This window comes from Cydia strobilella, chromosome 5 (assembly GCF_947568885.1).
Source record: "Cydia strobilella chromosome 5, ilCydStro3.1, whole genome shotgun sequence".
Lineage (NCBI taxonomy): Eukaryota > Metazoa > Arthropoda > Insecta > Lepidoptera > Tortricidae > Cydia > Cydia strobilella.
This window is the reverse complement of record NC_086045.1, coordinates 8,098,454-8,126,375: the sequence shown is the minus strand read 5'-3', so window position 1 is coordinate 8,126,375 and position 27,922 is coordinate 8,098,454. Positions and strand designations below refer to the sequence as shown.

Sequence of the window (27,922 nt, the reverse complement as noted above, 5' to 3'; positions counted from 1 at the left end):
CTTATGTACCAAATATCATTTGATATTTACCAGTCGCTTTTCGGTGAAGGAAAACATCGTGAGGAAACCAGACTAATCCCAACAAGGCCTAGTTGGAAGGTCAGATGGCAGTCGCTTTCGTATAAACTAGCGCTTGGCAACTAATTCTTGGGATTAGTTGCCAAGCGGACCCCAGGCTCCCATGAGCCGTGGCAAAAATGCCGGGACAACGCGAGGAAGATGACGTAGTCTCTGACCATGGAAACTTTGCACAATTCAGTAAATAACGTATACTTACGTATCCTTTTCAAAGATGGATATATGTGCAAAGTTTACATATAGATAGACAGAGATAATATCAATACACACCTGCTTGTAAATATGTTTATTCAAAGTTACAACTTTGGCGAACATCTAAATACAATTCCTTTAATTCTTTCAACATGTTATCCTGATCTAGAAGGAGATTATTTACAGTTTCTAAATGAGATGTAAAACATAGACTTTTGTTAGATATATTTTGTTTACATACAGCTTTCGATATACCCGCATTATATCCATAATAATCACTTTTATTCCCATCGCCTAAAAATGTATCAAGGAACATTTCACTAACGATCGGATTTTCGAGATTTTTCGAGATTTTTTTTTCGTTTTTATGATGCATTTCACATTTAATTTTGAGATTCATGTTTATATTTCTAAGATTGCGCAATTCCTCGGTAGTAGCTGCTAAGTTGTTCTCTACAATGTTAAGTTTATTTCTCAGAAATCGATTGCGTTGTTTAAGTTGAGCGCATTGATCGCGCGCGTTGCAATAGTCTACATAGTATTGCCCACAAGCGAGCAGGATAGTCTTGAGTTCTTCTATAAACGGCATATCTTCAGGTATTTCATTACGCATTTTCTGTAGTTTTTGATAAGCCATATGGATAAAGTTACTTAGAAATTGCACATCGTTGTTCATATTGTGATTTTCCATTCGCAATTGTTGTATCAAATTCAGATTTTCGGCGTTACACTTTGATAAGTCCGACGATTCATTTCGAATGTTTTTTAGTTTATTTATGAGATGTTCCGTTTCTTTGTTTTTTGCTGACAATACTATTTTTGCAACATCTAAAAAATACGAAATCCGTTTAAAGTTGAAGTCGGTGAGCAGATATAGTTAACCTACGTAACTTGAATGAAAAGCGCTACCTTCAGTTTTTAGGGTTCCGTACCTCAAAAGGAAAAAAACGGAACCCTTAACGGGTCACCTTGTCGTCCGGCCGTCTGTCTGTCAAGACCCTTAATCTCGGGAACGCGTGGAGGTATCGAGTTGAATTTAAAACCATATACTCAGGTCTACAGACCCTTGAAGACTGTGCAGAAAACTAAGTATACGTACAAATAAGTAACGGCCGTTTTCTCGGTAGCCCCTCTGATCGATATCATTATTATCCAATGATCGTAGAATCAGCTTAAAAATTAACTAGGTATGTATCTAAGGGGTAGCTACAGACAGCACCAAATAATAATGGAAATGTCGGTATCTAGAGTCCGTTTAAGCTAACTTTGCACCGATTTTGAAGTATGGCAGGTATGATGGCATTGCCACATTCTACCACTACAAAACGCTGTGCGAAGTGGTTCGACTCCTTTAAGTACGAAATTAAAAAAAATATATAAAAATTTGAAGGCGCGAAATTCCAATTTTCTATGGGACGATAACCCTTCGCGTACCTTCGCGCCTACATTTTTTTTAATTTGGTGCCTTTGTCTACTGACAAGATTTGCTTGACCAACTATAATATTCTTAATCTTCTTCTTCTTCTTCTTTTAAAATTATGGCTTCAGCCCAGTGGGACTATTTCGCCAGTATCAAGGTATTGAGAGGTTTACAAACGACAAAAATTGTACGGTTGTACAAGACAGTGTACGGTGATTTGTTAGCTCTTGTAAATCGATAGCTAGTCTTTACAAGAAGCACGTGGACTACCGGCCGTTGACTCCAAGATGGTGGTTAAACGCGCTTCAAAATTAATTCTCCATTCACTGCACACTACCACATTAGTTTACTGTATAATAAACTATCGATATTACACTTTAAACAATATTAATAAGCAAAAAACAAAGTAATTAATCACGATGCTAACTATCAAGATGGCGCTCGAACCGGAAGTCATATTCTTAATGTCAATGTCAGTATTGTTCAAAATCGCGGCAAACCTATCTGTCACTTGTCAAACATTTCAAAAATAAAACTAAAAGATCGTTTGAGATATCCTCAACATCTAATAAAATATACCTCGCTTACAATAAAATATAACAGCTTGTTTTGGTGTTAATATCGTTGAAACCACCATTTACCGTTGCCGTCCACGACAGTATAAAAGCGACGACATATTTTGGTTTTGCCGTAACGTCAAATTGTGTCGTTACCGTGGCCATCCGCGATAAAGTATAAAACCACGGGGTCCCTTTGTTTGATATTTATTGAAAGCCATAATGTAATGATTGTCATATAGATTGTCATATTATCATTAGTCATAATTCTGAAACCGTTAACTTTTCAGAATTTTCCTCAGGTTATCCTATAAGTGGATAGGTTAGGTTAGGTTTGTTTTATGGCAATCCTGAAAACTTACGCGTTTCTGAGAAAAAACCTAATTATGACTAACGAAAATGTGGACAAACAATACATTATGACTTAAAACTATATGGGAAACAATAGAGACCCATAAAACCACCCATTGAGAACGTTAGAGGATATTCTGAGATAGTATATAGGATAAACTAAGGTGTCTGGTAATTTTTTGCTTAAGTTCTGGCTCCACTACCGATTGAAGCCAGCCGTATCTAGGTACCTAAGTCGTTACGGCTAGCTACCTACATATTTTTAACAATTCACATGGTTCACGAACATAGTGAAAAATTATTCTAGGCAATATAACAAGATATGTTCACCACACCAGCTCTTTACTTATTCTTCAAAAACAAATAGCATTTTTAACCTTTTCGACGCCGTGTCAAACACAAAAGCTGTCACTCGGACGCCACGTCACCGAAGTGTCAAAACTGAAATTGAACTTTATGCACATGCACGTAGGTCTATGTTGCTCTGTGGTCTGTGACCGATTAATCCGTCTTTGGCGTTGGACCTGCGGTGCCGATATAGTCATTGGCGTCCAAAAGGTTAAGAGTAGCTAATTTTGATTTTTTTCTAGTATTTTCACTGCGGTGGTGCGGTGAAGCATTTTGTATTTCATTTGGTAGCAAAGTTTATTGAACCCTCGTGCTGTAAAATGCTTGCAACGCTTAAGATCCGACTTTTTAAACTACTCGCTACGCTCGTGGTCTTTCGCTTGCACAGTTATAATATTAGCACGAGGGGTTAAACAACAACTTTAATTGCACCCGTGTAAAACAAATATTTTAGTATATTACTCACTGCATACGGTCCAAAGGTGTTCTTTAAGTTTTTTCAGCTGTCTATTTTTCACATCAACTTTTGTTGCATTACTGTTCTTTTTCAAAAAAATGTCGATATTTGCATCATTTTTATACATTGGATGCTTCCCTGCTTCAGACTCCAATCTAAACCTTGAATAGGAATAGGAACCTATAAATATGTAGCTACAAGTGTGATTCTCTAATTGGCTTTCCATCTCTTTATGAATTGGTGTTACTTTGTGTTGATAGCTGTTGGATCTCCAAAATATAAATAAATAAATATACAGTTCGCGCACAAATGCCTAATCTAGGGCTAATCGTAGTGGTACCCCGCTTGCTGTGCACCCTACGCTCTCGCGCCGGAGCATATGTTGCCACTTCCGCATCTCCACTTACTTCGTGCGCGAGCTATTTATATTTTCATTGTACAACTGATTTATTTACTTACTTTTGTATTTCCTTCGCAATTAAAATAAGAGCATTCCGCATAGCATCCCCAGTACCGTTTTCTTTGCGAAAATTCGTTAAAGAGTAAAGGTTCATGTTGTTATTCATTTTTGCAAATAGGTATTCGACGGTTATCTATCTATTCGCTATAGGAGTAATACAAATTCAAAATAAAAATATACTTAAAAATATTCTATAAATTCTAATTAATCTGACTTTCAATTTTGATAGACATATAAAACTTAAACTGTCAAAACGTGTCAACGCACGCAGTTCTATCAGTCACACGCGACACGCACTGATTGTATAGTTGGTCAAGCAAATCTTGTCAGTAGAAAAAGGCGGCAAATTTAAAAAATGTAGGCGCAAAGGGTTATCCTCCCATAGAAAATTTGAATTTTGCGCCTTTTTCTACTGACAAGAATTGCTTGACCAACTATATTTCGCACGTGGCGCCCTGGTGTATGAGCGTGACAGCGCTATACGCATATATGTATAGCGACGTCCCGCTCGCTCACCGGAGCGGCGTGCGTTTCCGCATACATGTGTTCGACGCCAATAGTCCGAAACTGAAATGGTGCCTTTCACCCAAATTAAACATTCATATTTTCGTTTAGGAATCCAAATAAAATAGACAAATTTGATGACGACCGGTCTGGCATAGTGGGTATAGTGACCCTGCCTATGAAGCCGATGGTCCTGGGTTCGAACTCCGGTAAGGGAACTTGTTTGGGTGATGAGCACAGATATTTGTTCCTGAGTCATGGGTGTTACCTATGTATTTAAGTATTTATATATTAGGTACATAATTATTTCTTTTTTCTAACTTTTATTAATTGACTAGCTTTTGCCCGCGACTTCGTCTGCGTGGAAATAAGTTCCAACAGTTAGACTATGTATAGCGGCTGGATAAAATGTAATGACAATAATTTTGAGAATATGCTTAATTGCTAACACCAATTAACAGGCAATTCATTAATTTGTTACATACTTAATTTTATACTTATTTCTGCCACCTAGTTAGTTTTAGTTCTAGTTTTAGTTTTAGTTTTATCAGGCCTCACTGAAAATCAGCGTCACGTAGTGAGTCCTATGATTCACTTCGGGACATTAAGCTGAGTGAGGACCTTTTAGCACAATTCTGTTAGTTTAAATTCTAAATGAATGTTATTTTATGTTGTTTTTAGTTGTTTTTTTTTGTGCTAATAAATATTTCTTATTCTTATTCTTATATCATTGTCTGGGTATTATACCCATAACACAAGCCTTCTTGAGCAAGGATGCGTAAGGATGTCCTATGATAAAAAAATTGTTAGATACCCTACCTACATTATAAAATTGGAACATTTGGAACGATTTCTAATTGTTCCAGGCGGGCAAATGAGACAATATTTTTCCATTTGTTTAGGTGCTCATTGGACGAGGACACACAGGAGTACGCCGATTTTCAGTCCTAGACCACTGTGTGTCGTCACTTTCAGCCCGCTTCATAGATATAATAAACAATGGCTCACTTTCAGACACAAACCTGTCATTTTTATAGTTCTGTGCTTTCAGAGCATGAAAATGGACACCAAACGTCAAATTTCTTTGAAAATACGACCTTTAAAGTCCATCCAAGCTAACTTTGCACCGACTTGAATAAGTATATCAAAGTGCAGTGTGTCATTGAACGTCATATTTTCATAGAAATTTCGCATTAATGATGACATTGTCACATTGGTAGGTATCATTTTAGTTAACATGCAGAGTTAGCTTGGTTCGATTCTATTGTGGCTCTCTCACACTTGACTATGTCAAAGTCAGTGCTCTAATCAATCTGAAGTCAATCTGCCGCCGCGAAGCGGGGTAATACCGTTCGGTGCGGGGTGGTGGTGCGTGGCCATTCTGCATAAAATACTATTACTTTGTGGTCTCTGTTACTCAGTATAAACAAAGAAAACTCGTACAGTTTGCGCGGAAGACATGCGGCGTGTCAGCCAATTTTCCAGCAAAACGCCGCCGCCTCGTAGCCGCCATTTGGTTTGTTCACGGGACAAGACCTCGTGTTCCCAACGCCTGTTGAAGTTCAGCGATTATATTGTTAATGTTAAAATTTCTCCAGAAAACATTAGGCCTTACAGTAGTCTGTCGTACAAAATATCCATACAATCGAATGTTTAGTATTTTTTTAAATGTTTAGTCTGTTCGATTCCTGGACGAGGGAAGCAATTAAAAAAAAATCTTTGAATGCAGTTTTGTTTCTTTTAAAAAACAAAAGAATCTTCAAGTAAAATGAGATAACTTAAGGTTTTAAGGTAAGGTAAGGTAAGTGCCCCGGGCGCCATCTAAGGGGGGGGGGGGGGGGGGGGAAATGGGGCAAAAGGCAGCAGCAGAGAAATTTTTGTCAGTCGTCAGGGGGCGCAAATTTGGTGACTGCCCCGGGCGCCATATCCTCTAGCTATACGCCCCTGGGTAGTTGTGAAATATCACTGATTCGGAGCACTCGACTCGTATGCAGTCGGGAATGCTTTTGAAGCTCGTGTGGTAACCATTTCACGGTCGATTTCCGCACTACTAAAATAGGACGTATCTTCTGGACAATCTGCTGTAATGGAAAAAGGGTACGATGATAAAAATACTACTTCATATGTAATATAGGCTTGCAAAATTAGTCCAAAACCTTATTATTATATGTTATAAAGGTAGGTAAAATAATAAAATGTTTTTATGACGCGTAGAGGCCGTTGAAGGCCTAGTGGTAGCTTTCAAACAGAGGTTGCGGGTTCAAACCCCGACTCGTATAAGTAAGTTTAAGTAAGTCGGAGTGAAACTAACCGTGAATCATTTAAAACTAATCGTACAAATAACTTTATTTGAACGCATGTATAAAATATAATATTTACCAATCGGTTTTCGGTGAAGGAAAATATCGTGAGAAAACCGGACTAATCAAAAACATTACACGTAAAAAGATGCACGTCTCGCAATCGAAACGCAGTTCTTCTAGTACGGTTATTTTATTCAGTATCAGGGGGTGTCCACTGGACTCGATTTGCCAATTTTAAAAACCGTATCAATTTTAGAAGCTTTTATATATTTTTAATACAATATAATGACTTGGCCATCGCACGGCTACTTAATGACATAAGATTATTTAATCGTCAGCTATTTAAAATAGTCGTAATTGAATACAGCCCTAATGAAGTAATATAACTTACAGTTTGAGCAATACACACATTAATTTAAAATAATAATTTAATAAAAATCGTAATTGAACACAGCCCTAATGAAGTAATGACTTACAGTTTGAGCAATACACACATTAATTTAAAATAATCGTAATTGAACACAGCCCTAATGACTTACAGTTTGAGCAATACACACATCCAGTTCGGCACTGACATAAACGCTAGGGTGTACGTAACTTACTTTCTGTGCATCTCGCTACTGACATATTAGTCCGAGCGAGATGTACAGAAAGTTAATTACGTAGACGTTAGCGTATAATCGTATGTCAGTGTTGACACTGTCAGTGACTCGTGGTACGGGTATAGTAAAGCGTAGTGTACGATTGATTAAACTTCGGTTTAAATTACCTAAGTATACAATATAGTCTGGTTAACCAATTCGTCGGTAGAAGAACATGTGCAAAATTTATAAGTTTGTATGCAAGAGTGACTTTTCGGGCTTACATTTTTTGAATTCGCCGCCTTTTTCTGCCGAAAAAATTGGTTTACCAGACTATAAAAATATTTATTACTTAAATTTTACAAAAAATATTATGAAAACGCAGCTCTTACCTAGTTATTATGAAGTTTTCGCTACAACAGCGGTACAATGGAGTGATGAATGAAAATGATTCACCAATATACTTATTCTAAAAGGATCCCGATCTTCTTACTTAGCCGTGATCCGCACGGTCGGTTTATTTCAATTTCCTTCATAAAGACGCTATTCTCGGATTTGAAGTAGATTTATCATGCTCGGATAAAGCGGGCACTTTTTGTGCTTTTCTTATGCCTGGATCTGACCCGAGATCTGTCCACTTAATGTGAATAATGGTGTGCGATGGAAAACGAATGCGAACCGAACACAAAAGACAACAATACGAAGCGATTCCAAGATTTGATGCAAGGATTTTTGGCGAAATATTGTATTATATACTTGTAGTTAAGTATATATATGCCATAATTATGTATAACTATCTTCAATAGCTTGTGCCTGCGACTTTTCCCCTTATTCATAAAACTTAGCAAACCTACCATTACTTTCTTCCTTAATTTTGTCTCTTTCCAGTCAACACAAATATCAAAATTTTCAACAGCTTGCTAGAGTTGACAAACATGAATAACGCCATTTAGTTATATTGGTTTCCGTGATAAACCTATTTCTTTCCTTGAGACTCAAACTGCCTCCATACCAAATTTTAGCCAACAGGCCAATTCGAGATTTAGTTATTTGATCTGACATTTCTTGAACCAAAAACGTCACTATTGATACTGACAGATCAGTATCATATCGGAAACAGATCGAATAAATAAAACTCGAATTGGCATGTATATAAATGGGATAAATAAATAAGTGTTAATATTACATAGTTAATAGGGATTGATGATAACTCTGGTTAGTGTTACCTATATACTCTTGTTTTAGCTTTCGAAAGCACATAATAGGAGATTGATATGTGTTATGGGCTTATGGGCTTTTTTTTGAAGTTTTTATTATTGTCTCGTAGGTAATTATCAAATTTTTATGGTTATCTCTCACTGTATAAATATTTACAGTATGTAAATTTACTTAACTTTGTGGCGTATATAACCAAGCTATAACATATTAGAATCAGAGGTACTTAAGTAAGTAACTTGAACAAAAGTAGGTACCTAATGTATTTAATAATGAAAAACGACTAAAAACGTCTTCTTTCTAAGTCAGTCAAAAATGTAGCCAATGTCACCCGAGTCTGTAATTTTGTCCAAAATATAATTTAATCTCTTTATCTCAACCTCGTTTTACCCACTGGGCACAGTCTGACATTAACGCAAAGCGAAATGCAAGCTGCCGTATTAGTAGCACGTTTCTTAGATAATGTCTCCTCTTGAGTAGCACAGAACCGTCTAGGCAAGACGATCAGATCAAGTCGAGTCGCCCAAGTACTTCTTGTGAAATGAAGATCAAATGGAGAGCCGAGGAATTCTTGGCAGGGTAATCGATCTCGTGAATGCTCACAATTTATAGGAGGATGTAGATGTAGAAGCTTGTATGTGCCTAATATTAGAGCTACGCAAACTTGCATCTTACTGACCTAATGCGTATAATCGTTTAGTCTCTACCAAAGAGTATAATAATATATGTATAGTGTCTCTACCTTTAGTCACTAATGCTCAAACTTCTTTTCAATTTTGTCGCAGGTTCCATATCGTGAGTGAATAAAGAAAGGTTCGATTGTCAAAAGTACATTATTTATGACAAAGGACCGAGCACTGAAAGGTAAGATTACAAGTTGTTGGAATGAGGGACCGTATAAATAGTTAAATCTGCTACTCTAATACAATTTGTAGTAAACCATGATCCCGACGCTAAGGTCGCATTATCGGATTGGAAAAAAAACTGTTACAAACTAATGTCGCGATAGCGAAAATGCAACTAACGTTGATAGGATAGAGTTGGGATTTGTTTGGTACGAGGATAGTAAGTACTAGGGAGAGTTTTACAATGTTCATGTGACGGCAGGACCTTTTTGTTGGACCTTTTGTAAGGAGAATCTGCGGTGCCCTGGGGCCTGTGGGGTACGATTTTCATTACACGGGAGAATTTTACGAATATACTGTTGTCTGAAAATTTTACACCAAATTCAATGATAATTTTACGCTAACACATACTTATGTGTTTTTTCATAAATATTGCAATTTAGTGTTTTTCCTTATGAATTATTGTGACCAGACATGCAGTCTCCGATTGAAAGTAAGTTCTAAGGAAAAAGTCATGGCCATACATCTATTACTTTAATTGTAATTACTCATTATGCAGATTTGCCTTGACTTTTTGGTTTCCTCGTATCCGATATGAAAAGTAGATTTTATAACTCGGGTGAAAGGCACCAAGTATCATTTCATCCCTTTGTTAACAATCTTCTATACTACTAGCTCCAGTTTAGCCTATTGTGACGGAAGGGCAACTACGGAACCCTACACTACCCGTAACATATATATATGTCCATTTATTTAGCACGCCCTACAGCCCAAACGGCTGGACGGTTTTTGACATATGAGGTGTGGTTGAATTCGTCAGAATTGTGGCAGTGGCAAAGGCTATATAAATTTTGAAAATGGCGCCCGCAAATGAAAATAAAGCGGGGATTGTTTTTTTTTCTTACTAAAGCAATATGGGTACCAAATGAAAGCTAGTGAAAGGACCATTTCAAAAATATATGTAGGTAAATAGTCGGGTTTTTTGTTTGTTAGGGTGCCGTACCTCAAAAGGAAAAAACGGAACCCTTATAGGATCACTCGTGCGTCTGTCTGTCGGTCTATCCGTCTGTTACAGCCTATTTTTTCCGAAACTACTGGACCAATTAAGTTGAAATTTAGTACACATATGTAAGTTTGTGACCCTAAGGACATGTAACGTAAATAAACGAATTATACATATTGCGCTTGATGCATATTTTTAACGAAAAATATTTTGAATACATACTTATTAAATTTATGATCGCCTAACCATTTCAACAGCCGAAAATGACTTACGTAAGTGTCTTTAGACATTTCTTGTTTTAAATTATTTTTATTGCGTATTATATTGCGCGTGTTCGGATAGAGCCTTGATCTTTTATTCTGGATCTCAATTTTTTAGGTAGGTACATAATATATGATAGTCGTTGAACCTGCAACACAATTACTATGTACTTTAAATGTACCTACGTGTTACCGCTAACAGACAGACTGCATCCCTGCTATAACATATATGAAAACTGCAGTCAGAGTAGAATTACCATACATGTTGTAGCCGCGATTACAGTCCGTCTGTCCTTATGTACCAATTGTTAACCCCGTTCTTTCTTCAAACAAAAAAAAACCATACAGGAGATTACAATACATGACTCACTAGCAGAAGTCACGAAGAACATCTGTTAACCAACTTCTAAACTTTTGTCAAAGAACAAAGTACAGCGTGTGTCCTCAGGGCTTCGCGACGCTGAAACTTTCAATATAAAAGTTCACTCAATATTCGACTACGCGGCCGATTTATATGAAACATACCTTCTCTTATGTTTTGGTTGTCTCCAACTTAAAGGTCAGAGATTTATGTTGGTACATGGCGCGGGTTGATGTTGCCTCCCGATTTTTTTATTATGCCTAGCTTAGAGAATTTAGTAACGGGAGACGCCTTGTCCGTTATTTTCTGTACAAAACAGTCTGCCGATTTTTGCTTGGGAGGGCACCTTCCTTTCCTTGGCACGTCAAATGTATGGCTATTCCTATTTGTACGGAACGTACAAATAGCAATGTCAGATTAACGTCACTCCATACAATGAGTATGACCGTGGTATGACCATTGGGCGAGGTTTTCGACAGAGATGGTGCGTTCAGCGAAGCGGCGGTTTATTCATCAAAATGTAACCTCATCTTCCATGGCTAATGTTTGGAAGTTTCTGAAGTGTCTAGGTTTGGGCAAACCTGTAAGTCAATTTGATAGTACCTCTTTCTCCCTTTCTGACCTTAACAAGCATTTCTCGTCTGCCCTCTCCGTTGATGACAATGTCAAAATTAACACCCTTTTTGAAGTTTTGGCCCTACCTTCGATTGGCGCGGTCTCTTTCTCTTTCTCACTCACTACCCAATCAGAGGTTAAGGCTATCATTAAGTCAATTCAATCCAAGGCAGTTGGTTGTGATGATATCGGTCGGTATATGATAGTATCTGTCCTTGACTGCGTGCTTCCTATACTGACTGTTATCATCAACTTCTCGCTTTCTAACGGCGAATTTCCATCTCTCTGGCGCAGGGCGTTCGTCATACCTCTACCAAAAATCGATAACCCCTCTTTAGTAAGTCATTTCCGGCCCATTTCCATACTCCCGTTTCTGTCGAAGATCGCTGAAGCGGTGGCTCACAAGCAGCTGTCTAGGTTTATTTTCTCAAACAAACTTCTGAGCCCCTTTCAGTCAGGTTTTCGGCCGGGACATAGCACCTGTACTGCGCTGCTTAAGGTGACTGAGGACATCATACGTGGCATGGAGAATCAAATGGTCACTGTACTTATCCTTGTAGATTTTTCAAACGCATTCAACACTGTTGACCATCAGATTCTCCTTGCCCTTCTTGAGCACCTCAATGTGTCGCCTGGTGCGCGAAATTGGTTCTCGGCTTATCTTTGCGGACGTCAGCAAGCGGTACGAGTTGATCGCGCTTTGTCGGAATGGTGTGACCTAGCCACTGGCGTGCCTCAAGGAGGTATCCTTTCACCACTACTGTTCTCCATATTTATTAATTTTATTACTCCTGACCTTCGCTGCTCGTACCATCTTTACGCCGACGACCTGCAACTCTATGACCATTGTAGCGTTACTGACCTAGCTGCTACTGTTGACAAATTAAATCTAGACCTCTTACATATCCAGCGATGGTCTGAGAAGTTCGGTCTGTTTGTTAATCCGTCTAAGTGTCAGGCCATTGTCATAGGTAGCGAACGCCAGCTCGCGAAAATAGATTCTACACCCCCCGTATATTTTAATGGCACTCCGATTCCTTACAGCCAGAGTGTAAAAGACCTAGGCGTCTATTTAGACAGCACCCTGAGTTGGAAGATACAGGTAGCTGAAATTTGCCGAAAAGTCACTGGATCTCTACATGCCCTTAACAGACTTAAACACTTTTTACCCGTTAAAACAAAAATATTATTAGCACAGACATTAATCCTACCCATAATTGACTACGGTGATGTGTGTTATCCAGACTTAAATGAAGAGCTCTTGAACAAGTTAGATCGTTTACTAAATAACTGCATTCGTTTCATTTTCTGTCTTCGTAAATACGACCATGTCTCCTCTTTCCGCTCTAAACTCGGCTGGTTTCCTATACGTGTTCGTCGAAATATTCGCATGCTTTGCACCCTCTTTTCTGTTATTAATGATCCCCAATCTCCCGAATATCTCAAATCTTTCTTCAACTACTATGGTGTTTCTCGTGTCCGTCAACTTCGCTCTACTGGCAACCGTTCTTTGTCCATACCATGTCACCGAACAGGTTTCATGTCCTATTCTTTCTCTATTCAGGCAGCTCGCCTTTGGAATAGTCTCCCTGTTAAAATTAGACAGTGTCCGAATAGATTTGCATTAAAAAAATCCTTACGTGAGTACTTTGCTGGCAGAACGATGAATTCTCAGTGTTTCTGTTTTGATAGTTTCATCTGATATCTTATGTATTTGTATGTATGTATATTGTATGTATTTATATGAATATTATATATACAGATATATGTATGTATGTCTATGCCTATCCATTATTTAACTATACTTGTATATATGTAATCACTATGTTGCACCGCCTACAAATTATCTGCTTTGCCCGAAGGTTGACTGGTAGAGAATGCCTCATAGCATTAAGTCCGCCTTTTGTACGATTGTATTTTCTTTTGTGCAATAAAGATTAAATAAATAAAATAAATAAATAAGTAAGCTCTTAAAGGCGACTCCGGTAATTAAATGCTCTAAGATGCCTAGGGACAAAATATTTGAAACAGGTACAAATGTTGCATACTTCATTGTTTTCCACTGTATATTTTCTTGGACACGTTCATATTTGTCATGCTACCTACTGCAGTCAACCTCTGTAGTTTTTGTTTCGAGACTAACTGAAATAACAAGACACGTTCGTACGTTTCCGTGAAAATACGATGGAAAATAATTATACACTACATCTGTACTTACTTGTTTACGCTTATTCGGACCAAATTGTATGAATAAAGTATTAGGTAAAAGTGTAGGCATTAAGTAGACAAAGTAGTGGGCCAGGCCGTTGCGTGCTACGGCTAAGATCCCTCTAATAAAGACGGATGGTGTGGCTTCGCTAAGCCGCACCGCAACTTGTCCTCGCCTTTATAATTTATTTTTATTTCTCCTCTTAAATTTACCAAACCGTGTTTTAGGGATCCGCGGCAATAATAATAGGTAAAACATTGTCGTGAAACCATGCCGTATAGTGCCTATAGGTAAGGTATCTAACTATAGCCTATTTTAAGTAGTTTGTTTCATGATAATGATAGATGACACGGGTTTGTCATCTGGTGTCAACTATTGGGACAGAGTCGTACTGGGACATTAACATTAGTGTCCCATGTTTAATTCCAGTTGGCTCAATAATTAATTGAACGGTGATATTACGTGTATATTTCGTAGGCAATTGTAATTACAAGAGTAATTACAATAAGTACGTAGATTGTACAAATGGGTGATTTGTTGGAAATATTTTCGCAACGGTAATGTCAGGTGATTTCGCCGACGAGGGCTGCCGCTGCCAACAATGCACTAAAAACGGCCGGCGTAATTACGATCATTTCACTTCTCATTTCATTAACATTGGACGCAGATCAGCGATCTTTATTGTAATGGACGAATCGCTTTCTGATACGTTAAGAAGCAGTGCCGGATTAAGCCAGCCCGGGATTGTTTTAATTTTTTCGGACGAAGTTAACGAAGTGAAACTTAGGTTTTTTACGGCCACAATGCGCAGGTGCGCGGGGCCCACAAACGCACGGGGCCCGTGGCATTTGCTACTTTTACCACGTGACTTATCCGACTCTGGTAAGAAGGTAAAGTGGGACTGACGGACATGGCGAAACTATAAGGCTTTCTAGTTGACTACGGAACCCTAAAAACGGACATATTTAATGGTAGCATGTACATGTCTATACCCATTGATTATGAAACTAAATCACTTTAATTAAGATGTATATTCTTTTAATGTTTTATTTTTGGTTTTAAAGGATCGGCAACCGCATGTAAAACCCCGGAGTTGCAGGCATCCATAGGCTACGTAGATTGCTTATCATTAGGCGGGCCGAATGCTTCTTTGCTTGGTATTTAAAAAAATGCTTAACTTTGAGGATAATATTTATACAGGATCTAGCTTTGAAAAAAAAATGTAACAGGTCAAGTAAAAGTAAATTATGTTGTAAATAACTAAATTAGTAAACGGGTTAGTCTGGTGGCTGTCGAGGGTGCTGGGTCGATGTTCGTGTCGCTTACCTGACTACTTCAACGGAGGCAATTATTTAATTGGCCTCCTTTAATGCGTAGTTGTTACGTATCTAGAGGTCAAAGTATGCTAAGGTTATGCTCAGAAACGAGCACATTTTTGTGGTTAGGTAGACACGCATCCACGTATGGAACGAGGGTAGGAGTGAATTTTCTGCCCCGTTGCGCTCCGAGATGAAGAGGCCTGCGGGAAACTAACGCGTTCACTGAATAAAATAATGTCCACATTTCACTGGAATGTACCGCGGAGATCAATTTAACACTAGTTTGTGGTTTGCATTTCTCGTAATGTGGTGAACCGCCCACGTCCGCCCGCTAGCTATATGTACCATTGTATACTGTGTTATGTTTTAGGTGAATGATGAATACAACTCTTTACTAGTTAGAGGTGACGGTATATTAAGGATAATACAAGTAAATAGCGTTGAAATACTGTAATTATGGACTAATTGGCTAGGTACCTAATTTATGTAGATTGATTTAAAATCAATTATCTAACATTTTAGGAACTGTTTAATTGTAATTCTTAAACATGCAGATGAACGTCCGCTATCAACAACTACAAACAGGTACCTAATTTATGTAGATTGATCTAAAAGCAATTATCTAACATTTTAGGAACTGTTTAAATTGTAATTCTTAAACATGCAGATGAACGTCCGCTATCAACAACTACAAACAGGTAGCTAATTTATGTAGATTGATCTAAAAGCAATTATCCAACATTTTACGAACTGTTTAATTGTTATTCTTAAACATGCAGATGAACGTCCGCTATCAACAACTACAAACAGGTACCTAATTTATGTAGATTGATCTAAAAGCAATTATCTAACATTTTAGGAACTGTTTAAATTGTAATTCTTAAACATGCAGATGAACGTCCGCTATCAACAACTACAAACAGGTAGCTAATTTATGTAGATTGATCTAAAAGCAATTATCCAACATTTTACGAACTGTTTAATTGTTATTCTTAAACATGCAGATGAACGTCCGCTATCAACAACTACAAACAGGTACCTAATTTATGTAGATTGATCAAAAAGCAATTATCTAACATTTTAGGAACTGTTTAAATGTAATTACCCAACATGCAGATGAACGTCCGCTATCAACAACTACAATCACAACATGTACTAACAACTAGGTATTTGCGTTCGTTCGAAATTCCCTGCTCGTTTGGACGCAAAACATTTCACCTGCCGTAGTTTATTACCTATTCAGCGGACTCGCACAAATAAAATTGTATAATGCATAAGCGAACGGCGAGTTTGATTTACGAGGCACGGGCGGCCGGCGCAGCCGCACCGAGTCACGCTTTGAATAACTAACATAGGGCCATTCAAATGCTCCATCACTGGCGATGCTAAACTGAAATATACACGATTGACCACTTTGACTAACACGAATGTTAAAAACTTATTTTACAAGTTACATTGAGTACTGATTAGCAGGCCAATTGGAACGTACACTGATATCAGAAGGATATCTAAATGATGTCTTTTAGTTATTGGGTATTTCGCTCGTACTTGTCCGTTCATGTATTGGCGCGAGCGAGACGCACGATCATTCTGATGTCAGCGTACGTTCGAATTGGCCTGTAGGTTTCAAAACTAATAGTCTGTTCGGAAAGAGAAGAGTCGTGGAATGTATTGGGTTGGCCCCATACATTCCTCGACTCTTCTCTTTCCGCACAGACTCTAATACTTAATAGTCTTCATACTTAAAAGAGGGCTTTTTTGAAAACAGCACAATTCGTTTATAATAAATGTAATTATTATCTTTTTTGCATAACGTAATTACTTTTCTTTCATCGTTAAACATAGTTGCTTTGTCCGTTTTATTAATTCATATTTCTGATTAATGTAATGTAACGTTTATTTCAGATAATTAGTCCATATTATATACATTGCAAAATTACAAACATAATTAAAAATAAATGAGTAATAATTAATCACAAATTCATTAAAACAACAAACACACAAAATCAAATAAATTAAATTAACACTTAACTTATAATAAAACAAAATTGAAATTATTCTAAAATTCAAAAATTCAAATAGATAAGCATGTCCTGATAAAGATAATTTTGAAATTTTGAATATTAGTTAAAATAATGTATTTAAAAATATGATAATCGTTTCAAATTACTTCTTACATCGCGGTTGCAAATAAATAAGCGACTATCAGTCATAAATATCATAACATTATAGATATCAACGCCGATTTAAATTCTGAATAAGGTCCCATAGTCCCATATTCAATGTGAAAATAATACATTTTTGCTACGTTAAGCTGCACGTATTTTGTGCTACAAGTGCTACGCCGTAGAACTGCATTGCTTGTAGTTGCGGAAAGCTGAATTTCATACCCTGGGCCTGAGATACACTTGTAAGTTTTACTTACGTAGGTAGGGACAAAGCTATTTGTTAGAATGAGATAACGATATTCATATCTCATTCTGTAGTATAACTGTGTCTTTACTTAGGTATTATATTTTAATTTTAAAACCATTTATTACCAATTTTAAGGAAGAGCGGTGCCTCTTTACACAGGTATTTTGTTACTTGTTATAAAAATGAATGCATTGCCCAACGAATGACTTTTGTACTTTACGGACACGAAACTTTCTGATAGCAAGGTTATTTTTATTTCTAGTGTTATAACACTAACTATAGTTATGGACATCAGAATTTTTAGTGAAGGAGTCTAGATTCTTAACAACATAAATAATAATATCATACATGTAATGGGAAGCTACAGTTAAAATAATAATTTATTTGAAAAGTTCTCTTAATGATTCACGCGCTCTTGAGTAATACATATATATAAAGCGAATGGCTCTCTTTTGTAAGACAAATGTTTGTATGTCAGCTGCTTTGCCCCAAACCAGAATACCATATGACATTATACTATGAAAATAACTATAATAAACAAGGCGAGCTGTCTCAACATTAGTCAATTGTCTAATTCTCCTGACGGCGTAAGCGGCCGAGCTTAATTTGTTTGTTGGTGTTCCTATATGAGGACTCCATTGTAGATTTTTGTCCTATGTTAAACCAAGAAACAGTGCTTTATCTACCATTTCTAAGTATTCATTATTCAAAAGTATCTTAGTGTCGACTGGTTTAACATTCGGCAAGGAAAATATAATGCATTTGGTTTACTTAGTATTAAGAAGCAATTTGTTAACCTTCTTCTTTGTCGTTGTACTCTTCGCAGAGTGTCGTGGTCAACTGCTGACATAAGGTACAGAATGTACAGATGTTGCTTGACGTACGATTACTCGCCATTTTCCGCGGTTGGAGGTCATTCTGGCAAATGAGTTCACGGCAGCGGCAGGGCATGCCAGATTTGATTCGGTCAGTCCATCGCATAGGTGGCCTTCTACGCGGTCTTGTTCAGTTTGCTCTATCCTGCACCACTAGACGCTCTATGGAGTCATTGTTTCGCCTTGAGACATGACCGAAGAAACTGAGCATGCGGGTCTACGAGATTCGAAAGGCGCTGCTTGATACGGACTTCTTTAAGGATGGAGACATTAGTTCGAAGTCGGTCCAGGATATTATCCCCAGCATTTTCCTCCAGCACCACATTCGCATTTAACTGTAAAAATGCGAATTTACCACTAAATCGTTATTAAGTAAGTTATGATTAATTTCATAATTATACGGGTAAAAATCTAAGCTAAAGTTACTTTCCAAATTAAGGCGTTAATATATAGGTATTTTAGTCATTGTAAGAAAACATCCATATATTCAACCATACCTGCCATATATACCTATCCATCCATCCATGGCAGGTGGATATCCATAATTAATATAATTATATACTTACCTGCCATACATCTAGCTCGCGTGCAGCCAGATTGTGATCTCCATAGACGGCCGGCACCTCATCTCTCCATTAGCTGATTAAATTTCCTTCTACACCTAAGTACACTCAGCTGGGGATAAGTACGTATACGCCACACATGCACTGACTGATCGATTATACGAGTAGAAAGTACTTACACAGACATAATCTCTAATTCTTTTTGAGGGATGCAAAAATAGTATTTTGTGCAACAGGTACAGGTAAGGGTTTTTAAAATTCAAGAGCCAAAGTTACCAAATAAAACGAACTTAAATTTTGTAAAGACTGGCCCGAGAATTTTTAGACCTAATTATGTACCGTTGCACACAATATTTTTTCTAAGACGGCGGCAAACACCTAAAATTAGAAATAAAATCATAAAGTAAATATTAGTTTGTAGATCTTTGCCTAGAACTCAGAATAAAATAAAAACAACTGTTGCATAATATTGTATGAATATCCCTAAGAACACTGCTATCAGGATCCTTATAACACTGCTCCGGGGTCCGCCGCGTCGCGCTTCTTATGAAGTTGTTTTCGATCTCACTGGCAGTCATTTAATCTATAAATAAGAGTGCTGGAGTAGAAAAAGGAGTTATTAAGTTATTAAGAAAAAATACCAATGAAAGATACCAAGAAAGCAGGGAATCAGTTTTTATTTATTTATTTAGTAAATGATCGATCTCAAATACTGTATTGTATTTTCATGCCTCCTCCGCTTTCTCATTCCCTTGCCGTGTTTTTTTTTTCCTTGTCATTTATTTAATTCCGTTGTCGTTTTTAGGGTTCCGTACCCAAAGGGTGAAAACGGGACCCTATTACTAAGACTCCGCTGTCCGCCTGTCCGTCGGTCACCAGGCTGTATCTCATGAACCGTGATAGCTAGACAGTTGAAATTTTCACAGATGATGTATTCATGTTGCCGCTATAACAACAAATACTAAAAACAGAATAATATAAATATTTAAATGGGGCTCCCATACAACAAACGTGATTATTTTGCTGTTTTTTTCCGTGATGGTACGGAACCCTTCGTGCGCGATTTGCGTGCCGTTTGTCGATTTTATCATTCCCCTGAGAGTTTAAATTCAAATTGCTATAATTGTGTAATTAATGGTTCAAAAAGGATGCCTATTCGATTGATGGGCTTATAATTAAATTTGAATTTCATATTTTATTACAACTTGGTCAACATTTGTACTAATTAATATCGCCAAGGGAATGATATGAATAATTCGATTCTGAAGAATGACCCTAATTCAATATTAAAATTTGTAAATTCTCAAGCAAATGGACTTGTTCGTATAGAAGAAAATTGTTTTTCGGGGTAATTTATGTCTTGTTCTAAAAGTTGAGGATCTATACGTTCTCGGTTCTCGCCATGTTTAGTAAGACAACTTTACCGTGCTAAGTCCCAAACTGAAGTTTTCTAATAATGTACTCGTGAAAGCGAAACCGTGTTGCGTGATCCTTCAGGGATTTAGTGTAACCGCACCCTGAGGGTCAACTGAAAGGTTTGACCATACGAGTAGACGAGAATTCCAAACTTAAGGCGACTCGTGTTGTGGATTGTACATTTTCGGACGTTTAAGGGAAATTACTTAATTCTTATATGCTTATCTATGCTTGTGTATTGTGTGTATGCGTGTGTATGTTAGTAGCTGTACCTACTCAGGGTACCGTTTTGTAAGGGGCGTTTCATACGTACATAGAATACAATTGTAAGACAGTCTGTCATTTATATTGGTCCCCGCAGTGCTTGTACGTAAGCAATGTCAAAGATAGATATAACTCTGTAATAGATGGATACAGTCTAAGGAAAAAACGTGCCTCGAAAGTCACGACAATTTGATTCTCGATCAGATGTCGCTACTACCTTTGGCCTACTCTCGTATAGAGGGCGTTGACGGTTTCGTTTGTTATTTAACAATTTTAACGCATATCAGCGAAAGAACATGGGTCAAAATAATAAAAATAATTAATGCAAATAAAAAAATCATTTATCCATATTTAAATACATTTTATTGTATTTTTATAAATCTTCATTTTTAGTTTTAAAGTGTGTCGATAGATGGCAGTGAATTTACTGTGGTTACAAAATTTACTATGACAGTACCGCTCTATAATATTATATGCTCTTTGGTAATGTCAAATCAAGTTATTCTTGAAGTTTGATTAAACTTTTAGAAGCAGTACCTATTCGACTTTACATTAAATCAATCTCGATTTGAAATTGATTTGATATCACTCGCAGGGCATCTCGCTCGCACGTTACATTAGGCTTCATGAAGATGAACGGTCCATAGCCCCGACATCCATTACGACGAATATAACGCGTCCGCTTCATGCGCTATTTTCATGGGAACCAAATTTCATTGGCTCGTTTAAAATGATTCCCTACCTATTTGTTTGTTTCCTTTGACACTGTATATTTCTAGATGTTTTTTTGTGTTATGAGATTGTGAACAGTTTCTGTAAATAGCCTTGTGATATCGGCTGTTTATATCGGGCCTTCTAAAGTTCCGATATAATGTAATGACACTGAGAACGAACGTAAGCCCTGTTTTGTTTGCGGTGCCTCCTTATGTTTTTGCTAACCTTGAGGTCTATTCAGATAGTAATTACGTTTTATTAATTTGTAATAGGTAAATATGATCTGTCAGCTAATCGCACTTAAACTATCGTGAGACATATTTGTGCACGACGTACAACCGCCGCGGACACTCGTGCCTGAGGATGGATTCCCAAAGAATCCGAAACATGTCGCCAAAAGCGACTAAAAATAATAGTGAGTAAAAACCGTACTGATAAATATTTTGATCTGGCAGCTGTCAAACGTGACATTTCAGGTTGAACAAATGACTGACTCTGGGATTAACTACGCCCGGAGTAGTTAGTTTCTCGATATCAAAATGATCCTGCAGCTTCAAAAAGCTTGTAGCTAATGCTTGACTATGGTGTCGATCACAATAGATCAGAAATTGCCGCGGCCGAAGGTCGAGTTGCGGAAGGTTAGTGCTCAGACAAAAACAATAGTACAAGTGTTTGAATTCGATGTCCGAAGGCCAAGCCCCGCGTAGAGCCCATGACCCGGATGCTTCCTGAGAATTCCGCAAGTCTCTTAAATGCGAAGGCCAAGCACCGCGTGGGGCCGAAGGCCAGAAGTATCCGAGAGAGGCGTGCCTTTAAGTTCAAGCGTGAGTCGGACTAAACACAAAAAATGCGACTAGGCTGTATCTGGCACACAGCCGCAATGGTACTTGTAGGTACTATTGATTGATTAGGTACTTGTAGATACTATTGTTACATGTTTGAGCACTAAATTCATGCAGCTCTCTCTTCGACCTTCGCTATTAAAATACTTGCGGAAGTTGTGGGAAGCGCGAACCCGTCGGACGCTCCGAGCTTTCAGCCCTACGCGGAGCTCGGCCTTCGGTCTTCGCATTTGGACACTTGTACTAATAATATAAGGCACCACGCCATAAGACTTCCCGTTACATCTGGTTTTTGATCTGACCCATTCGGGGGTTTCAAAAAGTTTCACTCATGTTTCTATAGTAAAAAAAAACATTGTTAAAAATTGTGTGATGTACGGAACCCTTGAAACGCGAGTTTTATCATTTATTAATGATTATTTTTGAACGATTTTCTGAGTCTCTTTGTATTAAGTCTAACTTAATTAAGTAAAGTAATAATTAAAACAGAACAGATTTTCAGAGTATTGGCTGGAGATAAGGTTAATTATTAATTACTAGAAGGCTCGCACAAAACAGTGATTAAAATGGATTTGGCTCGAGACAATCAGATCGCGCTTAATCGAGCCCGCGGCTGTTATTCCCGCTTGTTTACTTTTCAACTAATCTCCCCAATAAAGGTACCCCATACACTTTCAGATTTCTAATTCATAGCTAACACAGGAAAGAAAGATTTTTTTAGTCGGAGAAAAAAATCCGATTAATACTTAATCCACTGACAGTGTCGAAAAGTGGCGTTTAGAATCCGACTCGAAAATACTACATTGCTACCCGTCTTACATGATTACTGTCCAGAAAGGAACATAGTTTTTGGTCCACTTTCTGATTAAAATAAAACCGTTTAACTTAAAACTTTTTAGGGTTCCATACCTTAAAAAACCGGAACCCTTATAGGATCACTCGTGCGTCTGTCTATCTGTCTGTCCTTCTGTCACAGCCTATTTTCTCTGAAACTACTGGACCAATTAAGTTGATATTTGGTACACATACGTAAGTTTGTGACCCAAAGACGGACATGTAACGTAAACAAATGAATTTTAAATATGGGGGCCACTTTTGGGGGGTAAATGAGAAAATTAAAAAATCAAGTTTTTAAAACTATATCGTGTTACATATCAAAAAGGGCTCGTTATATCTCAAATATTTTTTTTGTAGTTTTAAAATTTTAATAAACAATGTTACCATCGTTTTTTCAGTCACTTGCCGCGTTTTTGCGTATTCTATGCTCTTATAATGTAACAATATTATAATGCAGGCAGAACGCTGCCAGTAGCACTTACAGCATTTTTGCTTTAACCAATGTCGTCAATATTACATGGATTTGAAATAAAAAAGCGTCAGCTCTTGTTACAATGTTTTGGTATGTAAGTAGTACTGTAGTTGCCGCGTTTTGACAGTTTTTTACAGACTTACTTAAAAGAGATATCATAAATCTGAAAAAAGGGGACGGTAGAAGAACATGAAAGGAATCATTTGATACAAGGTTACTTATAACGCTGTAACTTGAGTTGCAGCGTTTTACCATTTAACGGCAGCATTATTAAATACAAATGCCCCTGCCCAATGCTTAAAATCTTACTTTGAAATCAGAACTTTATCAACCCTGCCATTTAAGACAGGCAGTAACCGTGCAGCATCAGAACTGAAGAGTTGGAGGTCAGTAATAAGTCACTAAGGATATGTTTCATAGCAACAATAATATAGTCAAATTAGCTGGCCTGTACGACTCTCGGTTAAGGTAAGAAGTGTTTCTGCAGCATCAGGATTTGAAAAGTCATTGTCACGGGGAACCAAATTTCATTGAAATCGGTTAAGTAGAAGTGGTCGAAAAATCAATTGCAAGATTTGAAGAACTATATATAGGTATATACATACAAAGGTATACTTATACGGGGTCAAGCTAAATAAAACCGTTTAATAATAATGATAAATGACAGATTTGTCGGACAAATTGGAGAAGCGAACAGTCATCTAGTATCTGGGATATAAAAACAAGGATTACGTATCGGCTTATAGTATTTACTTATACGAGTAGTATCTGGGAGCAGATGCCTGAGCCCGCGAGGAAAAAGGGAATTGCGCTAACGATACTCCGCGGAAGATACAAACAAAGTAAGAAATATTTATGGAGGTTTTTCCGAACGGGATCCCCCAGGATACCGGCGCGACGGCGTGGCCTCGGAAAATAAGGGAAAACACGTTTCAAATCCCGCGCCACGCATAACTCTTAATACGGGGATTAAACATTGGCTTACAAAAATCTCGGGTGTCAAGAAGATAACAAGCAATTACAATACACCATCAAACCGAAAAATTCGTCGCGTCCCCATTAGCGAACGCGTGAAATTATGTTTATAGCCGTTGTGTGGCTTTCTCTTAATTCAACAAAGCTCCTTAGATAATAACTTTCTATAGGTTCGACTCTAAATTTGATCGTTGCTCCTAAAACTTATATATTAAAACCAGCCCCGATGAGGTGCTTACCTTTTCGTTTTTTTGCGTTCACCTGGGCCTCGTAAATTTTCCTCACGACCATAAAATGCATTAGTAAAGAAAGTCTGTTTTGAATAATGCCGAGATCGTGTACTTTTCTCTGACTGTGTAAGTATTTGAGTCACTTAAGGCGGTTACGACATAAGACTAGGGACAATTTATACTTTAGAATAATGTAATCACATCCACCCAAAATATGTTAGGTAGGTCATTCATATGACAAATATTTAGATCATAAAAAAATTACGCCACGAGACAGGCCCCCCAGCCTAGTTAGTGTGGTGGTTAATGCTTATAGCAAAAAACAATCTTGGACATAATTATAGTTATACAAATTGGCAAATATTGGCAAATAAACTATTTTTATTTTATTTCTTAATTATTGAATAGGGCACAAATACTTAGTAACTCGTACGGTAGTACAGTACCGGTCAATAATATATCACCTCCATGTTTTTACGGTATAACTTTATTTTTATATTTGTGAGTGGCTTCCACACCACTGCTTTAGGTAGTCTAGTAGTATTCCTTTGTACGGGCGATGAAAAAAATTGGTCTCATGTAATGGTTTTTTTTAAATGTATTGTTAATTTAATTTTTTTACTAGAGGTTTTTTAGTAATATGCTGAATATCCTATTGTAATTCACAGTATTTCATTGCAATATTCATCATATATTTGTATAAAATGACTAGTAAAATATGCAATCTACAAACTAACCTATATTGTTTACTCTATACAAGCTCATACAAAAACACTCCGGTACTGTATGTTTTTTCTTTCTTAGTTTTTAATAGAAAATAAAATAGAAGGTTTCGGGATTGAGATTAGAGCCAGTTGTCTTATAATTAAAGCACAAGGGCATGCTCCGGTGGGTCAGCATGAGTAATGCTAATTAAGTAATGGATCCCCGGGGAGAAGTCGCGAAGGGCCTTAATTAATTAATGACCACTCATCCCTTTCGATAACTTAGATATGATGAGTTTTAAGTCCACACGAACATTCGGACAAGGTGTTTGCTTCAAATGCAAAGATCAACTGATAGCTGAGGGTTGATTTCGTGAATAGAGTAACTTTCCACCGTAGTTATGAGTATCTAAGTAAATATATTATAAGTTATATAATACATTACATAAAATATAAAATCATTCTAACATAAATAAATGCATGCTTTCTTGTTTTCTTTTCTACTACAGTAGAATATATGTATGTATAAAGTCAAAAATGTAAACATTTACCTTAATATTAATTAATTAAAAATTGAGCGCGGCGCGCCACCAAACTGGTCACTTTCCAGTTTGGCGCGTTTATTGTACATGTAACTGTGTAATTGTTTTACATGAATAAATGAATTTAAAAAAAATATATGGTTTTAGGAAACCACGATGCAAGTGAAACTTTTTTCGGATTGTAGGCATTTAACTGAAATTTAATTCAATGAGTGAAACACGTGAGTATAATGTCATGATTCGGGTCCATTTTGTAGATGAAAATTTTTAGGCATAGCTCTTATCTCTTGTATAAGATGTACCTCCATAGATGCGCTCTAGTTCCTCCCACGTGCCTTTAGCGGAATCAAATCGCACTATTTTTTGCAGAATGTCAAGCCTCCAGGTGTTTTAATATTGGGAGTATAATTTCCCCATTTGAATCATTCTCGTGTTTAATGCTTGCTCCATTTTTATTCGATTACACTAAAAAAAAATAAAAAAAAAAACCTTATATATATTATATCTGTTTACGACATTTACTTTTTCACCTCAGCAGCTCGGACAAACCTACTTTTACGAAGAAAGTGCGACTTTCCTCACTCCAGGGAGTGAAACAAAGTAGCTTTTTAATTTAGTCATCTGTCAAATAGGATAGCGAAAAAGCAACTGGAAGTTAAGTTCAGAGGTACAGTCCTACGTCATAACTTCTGCCCGAAATACCTCGGCATAACCCTTGATAGGAGCCTAATATATAAGCACCACATTGAAAAGTTGTCTGGAAAGCTAAAGATCAGGAACAACATCATCCAGAAGCTTACAGGAACGTCATGGGGTAACCTGTATGGATGAACAGTGCATATGTGGCCAGAGTTGACGTCGAGTTCAACCATACGATGAGGATCATCTCGGGATGCATCATGCTTACGCCTACTTGCTGGTTACCAGCTCTAAGCAGTATTACGCCACCAGGAATTCGCAGACAAAAATGCCTATCACGGGAGATCACAGAAATGTCTGAAAACTTATTGCTGCCTATCCATCAAGACCTGGAACCTCAAAAATAGCCGACTTAAGTCGCGAAATCCACCAGCCAACGCCTTCCATACACATAACCTGGCATGGAATGATAAACAAGCGTGGGAAAAAGAATGGGAATCTCAGCAGCAGCATGTAGACAATACCATCTTTGAGTTTACCACACAGGAACGGCCCAAAGGATTCAACGAAAGCCGACAAATATGGTGTGCATTAAACCGTCTAAGGGCTGGTATCGGCAACTGTGCGTACCTCTGGCACAAGTGGGGGTGGAACGAGTCGGCGGCGTGCGAGTGTGGAGATCCGAAACAGACCATACATCATATGGTAGTTCAGTGCCCTGTTACCAGATATAATGGCCCAGTTGAGGATTTTAAAAATCTGACAGAAAGCGCGAGTTTGTATCTGCGGAATTGTAAATTTTGATGTTAAATTTAATTTAAGAAGTGTGTGTATTGATTTCCATACGATAAATAAATAAATAATTTAGTGAAGGCCATGAACTGCCACTTCATACTTGTGTAATTCGAAATACATTTTAACCTTTAATATGTTCTCACTACTGAGGTGAAAAATTATGTGTGCAACACGAGAGCAGTTATTTCACATCTCGTGTTTTTGAGTCCCTCGCTACGCTCAACATTCTAACTTAGAATCTTTCGCTTTCTCGGGACTCAAAATAAACACTCGCAAGAAAAACCAACTTTCCTCTCTTGTTGCACAAATAACTATTGTCTGACAGTAAACAACAGTTGCTAAGTTACAGACTATTTGCCTTTCACAGTACAATAGAATCTAAGTAGCGAATGTTCTTTCACATTTAGAATATCGAATATTCTAGATAAACATAAAGAGTAATGACAAAAGACTATGAACTCTAACTACTAAGATTAAAGTAGAATTTTACTAACGTACATACCCATTATTCTTTATGTATTTTATGACTGATTATATTTGAAGAAGCCCACCATATTTTAG

General features: G+C 37.3%; 1 protein-coding gene across 1 annotated transcript; it reads right to left on the bottom strand.

Annotated features, from left to right (window-relative positions):
• Nucleotides 1-364: 364 nt before the first annotated feature.
• Nucleotides 365-3,980, bottom strand: LOC134741762 (uncharacterized). Its single transcript, XM_063674655.1, has 3 exons — nt 3,863-3,980; nt 3,413-3,564; nt 365-1,098 (listed from the first exon to the last, which is right to left on the bottom strand). Exons 1-3 carry the CDS (start codon nt 3,967-3,969, stop codon nt 365-367), a joined length of 993 nt encoding a protein of 330 aa, XP_063530725.1. The 5' UTR covers nt 3,970-3,980.
• Between the last annotated feature and the right edge of the window lie 23,942 nt (nt 3,981-27,922).